Source organism: Notothenia rossii (assembly GCF_949606895.1).
Source record: "Notothenia rossii genome assembly, chromosome: 6".
NCBI classification, from domain to species: domain Eukaryota; kingdom Metazoa; phylum Chordata; class Actinopteri; order Perciformes; family Nototheniidae; genus Notothenia; species Notothenia rossii.
In genome coordinates this window covers 58,820,764-58,834,746 of record NC_136909.1, presented here as the reverse complement: position 1 = coordinate 58,834,746, position 13,983 = coordinate 58,820,764, and the positions used below count along the sequence as shown (strand labels likewise).

Here is a 13,983-nt window from a genome sequence, read left to right as displayed (position 1 = left end):
GGAGGCCGTTGCATTTATTTAGCTGTTCTTCTGTTTCACAAAATACATCACAGACCTGTTTTTCTGCTGCCTCGTTTCACTTCCAGAAACAAACACACGTTCCCTCACTGTCGCTCTACCATCCACAAACACACATGCACAAGCCACACCCCTCTTTCTCTCTCTGTTAAAGGGACAGCGATCTCATCTCACTCTGCATGACCCTAATATCATAACATGTGTGTTCTGGAGAATCACAGAACGGACGATCGTCCTTATTATTATGCCGTTTAAACCAATTATTTAAATGTGTATGTTAAATTCGACATCATGTAAATTGCGCTGACAGGTCCACACACTGCTTCCCCGCAGCGAGGCTCCCCCGCCCTCCTGCTGATAGTCCTCTACCCCCCCCCCCCCCCCCCCCCGTTGATAATTCTCGATCGTTGGCACGCTGATAATTTTTTTTTTTTTAAATGTCACTTCATATCAAAAAGGTTGCCGACCCCTGATATACAGTATGTCACTCATTAGAGACTTATATAATAGGGGGTATTTGCCCATAAATAAAAAACGGAGCTTGAATTTTGTACCTATTTCATAAAAAAAAACTGCTAACCATAACATTGAAAGAAACATTCAACACAGACAATTGAACACATTTTTATCATTGTATCAGAACTGATTAGAAGATTCTAACTTATTCTGTCCATTAGTTGTGCCCATTCTTTTGGCAACTGTCCATGGGCATTTTTTTGCGAGGAATTGTCATTTTTTGTCCTGCCAATTTTGAAGACTACACATGATATATAGTATCATGTCCACAATCACACATGATATGCTGAGCAGATTCGTCTGAATTTTCATCGACATCGTCACCTTGAAATATCAGCTCCAAAGCCTCAGCTGTAGTAAACCTCCTTGCCATACCTCAGTCTACTTTTAAGACACTAAAAGAACGTATTCCAACTTTTATTTTGTTTTCGCGCGTGGAATTATACCGGCTCTCGTTTCAGTACACATAACAACGGAACTGACAGGGAACACTCTGAATCAGACTCCGATTGGCTGTGACTGCATCTACTCAGTGTCCAATTCAGAAACGTGACTCTTAGGCCCAATCCCAAACCACGCCCTACCCCTACACACTCCCCATCCTTGACGGTAGGGCTGAACGATCTATCGTTTTAGACCGAAAATCGCGATCTCAGACAACACGATTTTGGGATCGTCAAAGCTGCGGTTTTTCTTGGTGCATAATAATAATAATTTCGTCAATAATTTCACATGAATGCCCAAGGCTCTGTGCCAGCTACCAATCAGAAAGCTGCAGCCTGCGCGTGACCAGATGACGTGTTCTCCACCCCAATCAGTGTGTAGCTCGTCATTCAATTTCAAGCATGGCAGAAGCGGGAGCAGAAGCGGAGCCGACTAAATTAATACCAAAAAGAAACAGCACGTCGGTCATTTGGCAGTATTTTGGATTTGAGGATGATGATGAACACCAGAAACAGGTGATGTGCCAAACATGTCGTGTAAAAGTGGCTACATCGGCTGGCAATACCACCAATTTACATCGCCACTTGAGAGTTCACCACCTGAACTTGTATGAGCAGTGCATGGCGAAAAAGAACCGTGAAACATCAAGCAGCAGCCATACTTCGGCAAGTCATCCAACAATAACATCATCGTTCGCCAGTGTGACGCCTTATGAAAAAACTAGCCGAAGACACAAGGAGATTACCGCTGCCGTAACGACTTACATATCGAAGGACATGGTGTCTGTAAACACAGTGACCAAAGACGCATTTAAAAGTTTGCTACGCACAATGGATAAGAGGTATGTTCTGCCCTCCCGCACATACTTCAATCAAGTTGCCATCCCACAGCTCTACACAGAATGTAAGGCCAAAGTTCTAAATGATCTGGAAAACACGGAGTTTTATGCGTCAACTACTGATCTGTGGTCAAGCAGAACGACCGAGCCCTACATGAGTTTGACCGTGCATTTCGTCAACGCCAACTTCGAGTTGTGTAGCCGCTGCCTGCAGACAGCATACTTCCCCACTGACCATACAGGGGAGAATATTGCCATGGGGCTGAAGGAGTGCTTAGCCAACTGGGGTCTAAAAGAAGAGGCCAAGACGTGCATAACAACAGACAACGCTACAAATATGATCAAAGCAATGGAACTTAACCAATGGACCAGACTGCAGTGCTTCGGACACAGGCTGCATCTTGCAATTGGTAAGTACAAGAATGTGTGTTTGTGCGAGTGTGTATGTTTACAAAGTTACTACAAGTGTGAGAGTTCGTATTATCCTCGCAGAGGCCCTAGTCTCTGCTATATTACTCTGCCCTCAAACACAGTTGGGAGGGGGGAGGGACGAAGCGCCGAGAGGTTTGTTGTCAAGCTGTAGTTAGCTGACCAACTGTTAGCGCAATGCTACTTTAACATACTGTTTATCCTAGTGAGAAAAATGAACCCTTTCATGGGTAAACTTTAAAACCTCCCAATACTGCTTGCTTCTGTTTAATTGCGGATTGCCGAGAGATGCAAAGGCGGTCTCCCCTATTTTTGAAGCCCTTACTAATGGGTCAATGACGTTTTTGTAGTAGCAGATGTCAGGGTGGTGCAACCACAGCTGATGCCACTATATTACGAATTAAATGATTTTTTGTTTTTTAGTGGAATATCTAAAAAGCATATTCCTTGCTTGTACATTAATTACCAATTACAAATTAATTTATGGGCAATAACTTACTGTGGTAGTACCACCTGACGTCTGCTGCTAAAAAAACGTCATTGAACTTAATACAAGATGACAACAGATGTAATCAATATGTTATGAATTCTGTGTTATGAGCTATCCTTATGGCTTTTCATACTGTAATACATGTAATGTTTTCCACCAGAAAATGCTGTCAAAGATGATCAAAGAATCAAACGGGCCACAGGACTTTGCAAGCAGCTGGTTGCGGTCTTCACTCACAGCTGGAAGAAGAAGAGGGCATTCAAACAGGCACAGCAAGACTTAAACCTACCTCAACAGTCACTGGTCACTGAATGTCCGACACGATGGGGCTCCCGGCAGAAAATGATTGGGAGGGTGTTGGAGCAGAGCAAGGCACTGTGCCAGGTTCTGTCTGAAGACAGGAAGACGCGGCACCTGATCCCCACTTGGCAAGACATAGATGTACTTGAATCTGTAAACAATGCCCTCGGTCCTCTTCAGGAGTTCACAGACGCCCTCTCAGGTGAGGACTACGTAAGCGTGTCATACCTGAAGCCAGTGCTCCATCTCCTCAGAACAGCAACGCTTGCTGAAACTGACCAGGACACGAATCTCACCAAGGAGATCAAATCAAGAGCTCTCCACTACATTGAAGAGAAATACAGCGACCCAGTGACACAGGAGCTCTTGGACATCACATCCTTCCTTGATCCAAGATTCAAGACAAGCTACATAAGCGAAGAGAATGTCCCATACATCAAAGACAGAGTGAAGATGGAAATGGAACAGGTGGCACAAAAGGTAAGCTGTCCTTTTTCTTTGTTGTTTCAAAATAAAACAAAAAGTTGTATTTTTTGTTTTTTTTAACTATACTCTACTGACATTTTAAACTTTTAGACAAAATGCCTCGTTGGTCTTAATCACAACTGATAGCAAAACATTGATGCCTCTTATTACTGTGTGTTGTAGGAGCAGAGGGCTTGTGTCACAACCCATACCATGCCCCTGAGTGCAGAAGAAGAACCACCATCCACCTCTACAAAACGAAAGCGGTCACTGGGCAGCTTTTTTAAGACCAAGGTGGTCCCTGCTTCCTCTACTGTGCAGTTGGAGGATACCATTAAAGCAGAACTGGACAACTACCTCATAACTCCTACCATTGATGGAGAGCAAGATCCACTGGCCTTGTGGAGAGTGCACAATGTCAACTTCCCATGGCTTAGCAAGTTGGCTCGTAAGTACCTTTGCATACCAGCAACGAGTGCACCATCAGAGAGACTGTTCAGTGCCAGTGGCAATATTGTCACATGTCAGCGTGCATGTCTGAAGCCAGCAAAGGTTGACATGTTGGTTTTCTTGGCCAAAAATCTCTGAAGGGATGAAGGGGAAGATTTATTGATTTTTGTTGTTGTTCTTCTGCACTTTGCCCTGAAATCTCTTATCGGCACCTTACCCTGACATGTCTTTGTTCCATTAAAAAAGATGTTCACTCTTTTTTACTTATCTTTTGTATACAGACTAGATGTAAAATAATTTAAACAGTTTGACATCTTTTCTTGATGAGGAAAATGTAGGGTAATTTAAACTTTTTAAATTATTATGATTATTATTATTATTTATTTTTACTACCTTTACATTTCACTTCCTCTTGCCACTTTATTTGAAGAAGAAGCACAGGTTTCTGAATACACAGGTTGAATATCTGTAACTGCTGCTGATGTTGATGTTCATAAGCTAGCTCCTTTGAGCCATTTTGCACTACTTTTAAGGTAAGACTTCTTTTTTTGCTCCACTTTGTTGTTATAATTTATAATTTGTATGTAGCCTACGTTATTTTACAAAAGTGCAATTATTTTGATGCTGCTGAGCCATTGATCTTTTTAATGCTTGATATTTTGTTAATAAACAGTCTTGCATTTGAAATCTGTTGCCAGCCGTTTTCATTCTTGCATTATCTTAATGAAATTCATTGTTTTAATTAATTTACACTGAAACTTGATTTAAAGAAAATAAATCGTGGTTGAAATCGAAACCGCAATCTCTGCCAGAAAAATCGCAATTTCAATTTTTTCTTAAAATCGTTCAGCCCTACTTGACGGAGTGAACTCTGTGGAGTGACACTCTCAGCTCAATGAGGCTCCCTCCTGTCAGATGGAGGAAGTAAATACAGCAGCAAGCTTTGGGACAAACTCCCCTCTCTCCGGCAGAAACAGGAAATGCCTTAACTGTATGTAACAACGGTTTCAAATCAGCATCTCTTGGACCAACATTTTTAATTAAGAACTAAAATAAAACTCCAAACATCTTAATGGAGTTGTTTATTGCCGTTTCTGAAGTTTAAGAGGAAAAACACGGCATGTCTCTGGCTGAAACAGCTGAGAAGTTACAGATGTAGCACCTCATTTTGGACGCCCCTACACATGTGGGCCCGTGATCGGCACGGGTTGGACCCTCGCTGAAAGGAAAACCCCCCGCATGACTTGATACGCCCCTTTGATAAATACATTTAATTATAATGAAACTAGCTGCAATGGATCATGGATCCACCAGGGGGAGCAGTGATTAAAAAGCTGCCACACTGGAACTCATGTGAAATAAACAGCTGATAGATCTACAGGTATCTGATATAGCGGATCTTTGTTAACCCTCCGGTATCACTGTGGACGTTTTTGTCCATATGGGTCATTTTTCACTTTTCATTTTGCAATAACGTTGGTTCTGTTGGTGCAAATGGCCTGATTTTTTGTAACAAGGCTATTTTCTCGATCTAGTTTGGAATTCCAATTCCAATTTTTCAAATCGGTCTTTAATTCACTGTGTAACAAATCGACTACGCAAATTAGTCATTCGAGACAAAAATGTCCACTGCAAAATACTTTGATAAAAACATTATATTAAAAGGTTTTTTTCACAACTTTTTTGGGTTCAATCTTTAAAGCAACTTCCGCCCTAATAGAAAATACCAAAAATGTAATCATTTTCAGGATTTTAACCCTTTAAATGCCATTTTCAATACATGAAACCGCTGTTTTTTTTTATGATGAAAACAGAGAAAATGAGTTATTTTCCAAAAAATACATATCTAGTGACTGACTCTTTTTAAAAAAAATATATAACAGTATTCGATATGTCAAAGATTAGCAGCAAAATTGATTTTTTTGCATTATTAGTTTTTGCACAAAATCAGATTGAACAAAAAAGTTACATATTAGTCATTCGGGACAAAAATGTCCACTTCCAAAAATTGCTCTAAAATGACAACAGATAACATTTATTTTTTACTTTTTGGGGTTAAATCTTTCAATCAACTTCAGTCCTGATCAAAAATACCAAATGTTAAATTATGTTCAGGATTTTAACCCTTGAACTGCCAATTTGAAAACATGAATTTGCGTTTTCTATGAAAAACATGCAAAAAAAGGCAGTTATTTTCCATATAATGAATGTTGGGGGGGTCGGCTTTTTTTTTATTTATCACAGTCCTGGATATGTTAAAGATTAGCAACAACATTTATTTTTGGTGGATTATTAGTTTTTGCACAGAATCAGATTAAACAAAAAACTCACACATTAGCCACTCATGTCCCATCCACTCCCATTATAACCACATCTTTTGATCTCTCCGCCATACCGGTATAAAATCATGCATTTTGTAATGTCAGGGTCTTATATCGGAGGAAAATAGTTCAATTTGTCCTTTTTATTCTATATCACAAGATGTGACATTTTACCATTGAATTACATGCTTGTAATTTCTTGGTTTCTTTGCCTGTTGTGTAATGGGGCCCTGACAGCCATTGGAATACATGTATGCAACTAATATGATGTAGGTGTGTTGGTATGGATGTGGAAGAGTGGTATCAGGATTTATTTCTTTGGAAATGTTATTTTAAATACAATTAAATCAAGCTATTTTGGTAAAACTAATGAAAAATGTAACAACAAAAAAATATAAAAGATCATATTTTTTTATTTTTTTTAATGTTTTCAAATATTATTTTTTGGAATATCTTAGGCCCAGAGGGCCTAGAGGGCCCTGACGGCTCGCCACTGTATTTGACAAAATAATATTGTTTAATCCACGTTGGCGTACTACAACTACAAAGCCATCGGTTTGTTTTTTCATCAGTAAATGCAGCCCGGCTCAAACAAACGATTTTTAATCATCATCCTCACGATCATTTAATGTATCATATGTTCGCCGAATTGGCATGAAAGCCCTAATAAATGTGAGATAATCCACGTGAGTTTACAACTACAAAAATAATCGGTTTGTTTTTATATCACATCCGACGCGAGGAAATGCAGCACGGCTCTCACTACCGATTTTTAGTACTAATTTAATCATCATCTTCACGATCATTTATGTGTATGTTCGCCAAATTGACATACAAGCACTGACAAATATGAATATACTGTAGTCAACTTCATTAAAACGTTATTAACTTGCCCAAACTCAGTAATTCACTAAAAATATTTATATTTTAATGAAGCCTAGTCGGCAGATCAGGATCCCAAGGCGCAGCGGAGGGATATTGATCTGCATGACGGGTGTTATTTTCCCCATAAGGAACAAGTCGCTGCAAATTATCCCGCTTATTACATGGCCACATTCTCAACAAAGTAATGACTCCAGCTCTCTTCTCCAGCTGTAAAGTTAACTGAACATTTGCTATTTATGCAGTGATCTGTCTCTTCCTCTCTCCCGCAGACAGCTGATCGCTGTCAGACCGGACCATGGCTGTAAAGGGCTAGTTCCCCCTCGACACATAGACTGATCCTTTTTTAAAATGTAATATATAAAGACTATATGTTATTGAATTACAATCAAGATAATAAGATTAGATATACTCTATTTGATCTAAAATATTGATGTTTTTTCGTTATAGTAGCCTGCGAAAACCATAACAAATAAGTGATTAAATGCTACAGTATTCAGCAAACACAACTGCAGATCAGCAAACATTGCAAACAAACTAAGGTCGACAACACACAGTTGTCTTTGTGTATTTGTGATTGAAGCGCCATCTCATAGTTAAATCCTGAAATTGAACAAATGGGGAAATTTGGCAACGCCCTCTTAGGAAATAGTGGGAGGGCTTTAATCTCCCAGCCACTGGGATCCGCTGGGTTTTCGGTTGGAATCCGCTGGGTGGAGTCCTATCTGGAGTCCTACATCTGTATGACGCTTTGAACACAACGTGATATTTGGGATCGTATACGGCCCTGTGGGTTTCAGAGGGTTAATCTTACAGATGTAGCGATTCATTTCAGACAGTTTGAAACGCGAGGGCCGTGATTGGTACGTGATCTGCCCTCGCTCAAGGGAAAACCTCCAGCTTGACTTGAGACCGCCCCCGTGATAGATAAATGTAATTATAATGAAGCCAGCTGCAATGGATCATTGATCCACCAGGGGGTGCAGTGGGGTTCCACACTGGAGCTCATGTGAAATAAAGTCAGATACAGTACGCTGGATGTACAGCGGAACTTTGTTAAGATCCATATGTCACGGATATCATACTCTGTGCTGAATAAGAGACATGTAATCATTTACAAAACATCATCATGTTGTTATTTAACAAAATAATGTTGTTTAGTCGGAAAAAATGAATGCGAGGAAATGCAGCCCGGCTCTCGATTTTTAATCCTAATTTAATCATCATCTTCAACACGATAATGTATGTTTTTGTTCACCGAATTGACATGAAATCACTGACACTATACTGTATTCAACTTCATTAAAACGTTATTAACGTGCCTAAACTCAGTAATTCACTAAAAATATTTATATTTTAATGAAGCCTCGTCGGCAGATCAGGATCCCAACGCGCAGCGGAGGGATATTGATCTGCATGACGGGTGTTATTTTCCCCATAAGGAACAAGTCGCTGCAAATTATCCCGCTTATTACATGGCCACATTCTCAACAAAGTAATGACATGACTCCCAATATTAATTTAAATGCTTTTATGGATTTAGAAAATGTTTTTATTGATTTAAAAAATAGTTGTATTGATTTAAATTGACATGCATCCGCTAAGAAAAATAGTCCTTTGTTACCGTTTTTTAAACAGTGTGAATGAAACGGCAGCTCTCTCCCCCCTCCCCCCCTGATCTTTCTTCTCCAGCAGCTAAATTAACTGTAGGTTACTCTGAGTGACCATAGACTGTATGTGACAAGCTTACAGTTAGTGACGTAACAACACCATAAAAGCTGGTGGGTTGAAAGCAATACGGGAGGTAAAAATAACTACAATAATTGTGATTTATTTATTGTGGCTTTATGTTTTTAGGTATAAAATGTTATTTAAGTCAGGCTTATAGTTCATCCTTCTTTAAAAGCCTTCAACAATGACAATATTCATAGTAATTTAATAAATCCTTCCAACACACATTGTAAAAAATAGCCTACTGTAAGTTAAGAAATCATTCCAGTACATCTTCGGATGTAACAACAATAACATTATAAATAGTAACATAGCTGAACATGGTATTGCACATTTAGCTTTGAGTGTTACTGACCTGAGATGTTTTTATTACATGAATAAAGGTGACTCAGGCTTTGGGATGCAAACTCATCTGTATGAAAAAGGTGACAAGGATCCGAGCCCCCGGCTCCCCCACCCCACGGAATATCGGCTTTAAAATGAGGAATAACAGAGGATTTCAGCAGTCAGAACAACTAAAGCAGCAGTGTTAACAGAAACGCCAAAGAGTCACATCTAATAGAAATATATAAAAGCATTTATTTTAATTGTGTAGCAGTCAGTTTATAATTTTGGCAGCACTGTTGAGCATTTTGAAAATGTATTTTCATGCCTCTGTGCAAGGCTTAGTCTTTCTATCTTTATAGCCACATGGTGTAAAGTAACTAAGTTCATAAACTCAACAAGTACTATACTTGGGCACAATTTTGAGATACTTGTACTTTATTTAAGTATTTCAATGTTTTGCTACTTTGTTCTTCTACTCCACTACAGTTCAGAGGTACATGGTGTACTTCTACTCCACTCCATGTATTTAATACCTTTAGTTACTTTACAGATGTGGATGAATGATTTGAAATATAATCAAGTATTAAATCAGAATTTAGTTCCACCTGGAGTAAATCCACAAGCTACCCTGCAGTATACAAAGTCATTCAAACTAGCTGCACCTTTACCAGCTTTGAGAACACTTTCATGATCAATCATTATAAAACATATCATATATATTATTCTGAAATGGACCAATCTGCACAATGACTACTTTTACTGTCGCTACTTTCACTATATTTTGATGAGAATACTTTTCTACTTTTACTTGAGGAACATTTTGAATGCAGGAATTTTACTGTAACAGAGTATTCCTACACTCTGTTACTTCTACTTTTACTCAAGTACAAGATCTGAGTACTTCTACTTTTACTCAAGTACAAGACCTGAGTACTTCTACTTTTACTCTACAAGATATGTGTGCTTCTACTTTTACTCAAGTACAAGACCTGAGTGCTTCTACTTTTACTCAAGTACAAGATCTGAGTGCTTCTACTTTTACTCAAGTAAAATATATATATATACCACCTCTGTTTATAGCCTATGAAAAAAACTATTAGAAAATAGAAGGCTAAAGCTAACGTTAGGAGATAGTGACAATATATGCTAGCTAGCTAGCTCGACGATTCCTTAAATAATATTGCCACAGAAAAACGTTTCAGTTCACATCACGCTCTGCCGCTCCGACAGGGAGCTCTGCTCTGAACACCTGAACGGCCCGTTCTAACAGCTGTTCCCCAGCGGTCCAGTCTGTGCCACAGTGACTCCGGACGCGCAGTTAATATTAACGAACGCACCCGTTGGATAATGTAGCTGTTGAAGCTAGACCATCTCGGAGCAGCAGAGCCTTATTATACATCCATGAGAGCAGAGCCGACAGGCAGGAAGACTCGAGCACACAGCTCGCACTTTATTATAATATATCAAAAAAGAACACCATGCGTGTCATGATGGCACATACCAGCTCACGGCCGCAGATTACTCCGGGTCCCAGCCCCCCCCATACCCCAAAAATATTTTTATTGCAGATCTACATGAATCACACAAACGACCTATTTTGGATTCAAAACGGCGAATTTCGACAAGTTTGCATCAAGCACTGAAACATAACATCTGAAACGATGTAACAACATAATACACTTTGATGCAGCTTGTGATGTGAGGAGTGAGGGACACGGCTTAGAACGGGCGTGTCGCCTGGCAGGACAGGAGTGTGCACCAGTCTGCCTTGATCTATGAATTCATGTCCGTGACACTCACTGCTGCCCACAGCTGTGTTATAGAAGGAAAACCTCCTTCACTTCATGAAAGTGTTTTAACCACACACACCTCTACACACACACACACACACACACACACACACACACACACACACACACACACACACACACACACACACACACACACACACACACACACACACACACACACACACACACACACACACACAGTTGACATGAAATCACTGAAAAATATGAATATACTGTATTCAACTTCATTAAAACGTTAACGTGCCTAAACTCAGTAAGTCACTAAAAATATTTATATTTTAATGGAGCCTCGTCGGCAGATCAGGATCCCAAAGCGTAGCGGAGGGATCTTGATCTTGAAAAATAGTCCGTTGTTACCGTTTTTTAAACAGTCTGAATGAAACGGCAGCTCTCAGCTGTGTATTTACACAACTAATGGCCCATCAACCACAGCTCTCTACCCCCCTCCCCCCTGATCTTTCTTCTCCAGCAGCTACATTAATTGAAGGTTACTCTGAGTGACAAGCTTACAATAGACACAACACTGTCATTGCAAGTGACCCTCAGTTAGTTGACTTTTATGCTCAACTGCTAAATTCGTGACTGATAAAAAAGGGCTTCTACTGTACCTAATTACCTTAACACTAGAACCGCCAGAGGTTTTTGTATAGGCCTACCTAAAACCGTCAAATCCCACTATTAGAATGCAATTTTTAACAACATAGGGTGCTACATAACACACTTTCAGGAAAAGTCACGGACTGGGAGACTTTAATATTTTATTGAAAAAAAGTTACATTGCACACACACAACACACATCACACAAATTGACCCGATTGGCGGTTCTAGTGTTAAATAAACTCACTAATTAATGAAACCAGTTCAATACGCATTATTCTTATTCTTATCATTCTTTATGAGCGCAGAAATAGTCTTAAAATCAGATCTGTTTTTCTAATGAAATCTGACGGCAGGCAGTTAGCTCTGATCACCTATGATAAATGCGCCACACCTAATTGCTGGCCATTCAGCCACAGACACTGTTCGAAATGGGGAGGAGCTAGGAGGAGCTTGGCTCCCCCGAAGAGGGAGGGAGCTCCCCTGAAGGCTGCCTTTGAGATAAATAGGGGGAGCCCAAAACAATCGTGCATATTTGTGTCACACAGATTAGAAATGTTGAGTTTCTGTAAATAACCCTTCTTGAAATAAATAATAGTTATTGTTCATTACAGTTTCTGAATATTTGTTTTATATTTGTGAATATGTCTGGGTGTTGCCATCTGTACGTGGCGGCGCTGCATTCTTACTTACGTTGCTATGGTTATGGCGGTGATACCGACGCGGTATTTGAAATGTTCATATTGATATTTTTTTTAACTCTAGCTTTGTAATAAAAAATATGGCAAAACGAAAACAGCCAAGCGTCACAGCTTTTGGATTCACAAGCAAAGAAGCGAAGGAGTCTAAAAATGACAACATGAACGGCCGGCTGTAAGCGGTGTTAGGGTCGAGCTTGACAGCTCCACACCGAGGGAGAGGCCTGCCGATGCGGAGCCTGAAGAGGCTTCAACAACGGCCACATCCGCCGGCATAGTGACACCGTCTGTAGTAGTAGAAGAGTGTTTTTATAGCAATTGATCGCATTCGCGCTGCTGCGCCAGTCAACAGAGCGTGCGTGTGACATATTTAGTAGCAGGATGTGCTCTGAAAAATAGGGCTCCCCGAAAGCAAATGGGTAATTTGAAAACTGACAGAGCTACAAATCAAACTGTAGACGGTGTGAAAGCACCTATTGTTTTAAATAATGGTCGGAATGTGACCTGTGAGCCTTCTGAATTACCGTGGGACAGCACATTCTAAACTAAAATGTTCAATCAATAAAGTAACATCTTATATTATCTTAATAATATCTTCATATTAATAATAATAATAAATCATACAGTATGTGTCCGAAAGGGATCAGAAGAAAGCAAACATAAAAATATACAAAAAATATACTGCATATTAAAGCAAACGATTGTAAAGGTTAAAGTATGAGCATAACAAATAAAGAAGTGTAGCGTCACCTCCTTAAAACATTAAACAATAACCTTTTTAAACCTTTTTATTTTTATGTTTTAAACATATTGTATAAAACTCCCCCACTACTTGGACTATTCCTTGCACCCCTCTAGAATAAGCCCGAATGGTCTCAACCATATTGCATCAGTAACGTGCACTTGTTATTATAACAAGATCGCACGGACGCTGGTAGCGATCGGAAAATTGAGTGTTGTTCAGTTTGTGTGTTGTGGAACATGCGTGTCCGTGCATGAAAATATACCACACACCCAATTACAATTGCATGTTCAATTCACTACCCTGGAAGTTAATACAGTTGTTAAAGTTGGAACAGCCTGTGGACAGCCGTTCTTCCTTGCATGTCAGTCGACGACACCTTCTTACAGAGGACAGGCACATCTAGCTGCAGCACGACCCGTATATTTCCGCACACCGTGTTCTCAAGACATATTTTTTTTAACATTTTCAACATGGTGGATAAATACTTACAGTATATGCTCCCGGCAACACACTGAACGTCAACTTTGCCTCCTTATTACACTCACCCCTACTTTAGTGGGAACAATGAGTCTGCGTCTTTGATGCACAGAGGAATAAACGCAGATCATCCTCTGGCTGCAGCCTTGACCGTTACTTGCTTTTGATCAAAGTCAATGCGGAAAACCTGCACTCACACAGGTAGGTGGAGGTGAAGGGAATGAGCACTTTTACAGCCTTTTTGGCGAGGTGGGGGAACTCGGTCTCCACAGACAGCCACAAGTGGGCAAGTGTCACTTTACTCGTCTTTTTCTCGTTCTTTTGTGTCTCACGCTGCGCCTCCCCTGAAGCTCTCTGGCGCCCCCCAGGGGCGCCTTTGAAAAACTGTGTCCTGCTCCCTTTATTACAACCAGTCTAACATCAAAAATGCTTTTGTGTATGGTT

At 40.0% G+C, this 13,983-nt stretch overlaps 2 protein-coding genes across 3 annotated transcripts in view; one reads left to right on the top strand and one right to left on the bottom strand.

The window, feature by feature from the left end:
• The window catches only part of LOC307044209 (gamma-aminobutyric acid receptor subunit pi-like), a 241,866-nt gene that overhangs the window by 29,945 nt on the left and 197,938 nt on the right, over positions 1-13,983 (bottom strand). The window contains exon 1 of one of the 2 annotated variants that reach the window (XM_079689286.1): positions 9,240-9,284. The exons of the other annotated variant lie outside the window; for it this stretch is intronic. The gene's annotated coding sequence lies outside the window, so the exon portion shown is untranslated. Of the gene's footprint in view, positions 1-9,239; positions 9,285-13,983 lie in introns of those variants that run through there. 2 annotated transcript variants of the gene reach the window in all.
• On the top strand, positions 2,131-4,800 carry LOC307044103 (E3 SUMO-protein ligase ZBED1-like). The gene is made up of 3 exons (XM_079689146.1): positions 2,131-2,226; positions 2,896-3,515; positions 3,684-4,800. The coding sequence occupies exons 1-3, from the start codon at positions 2,154-2,156 to the stop codon at positions 4,086-4,088; spliced, it is 1,098 nt and encodes a 365-aa protein (XP_079545272.1). The 5' UTR covers positions 2,131-2,153; the 3' UTR covers positions 4,089-4,800.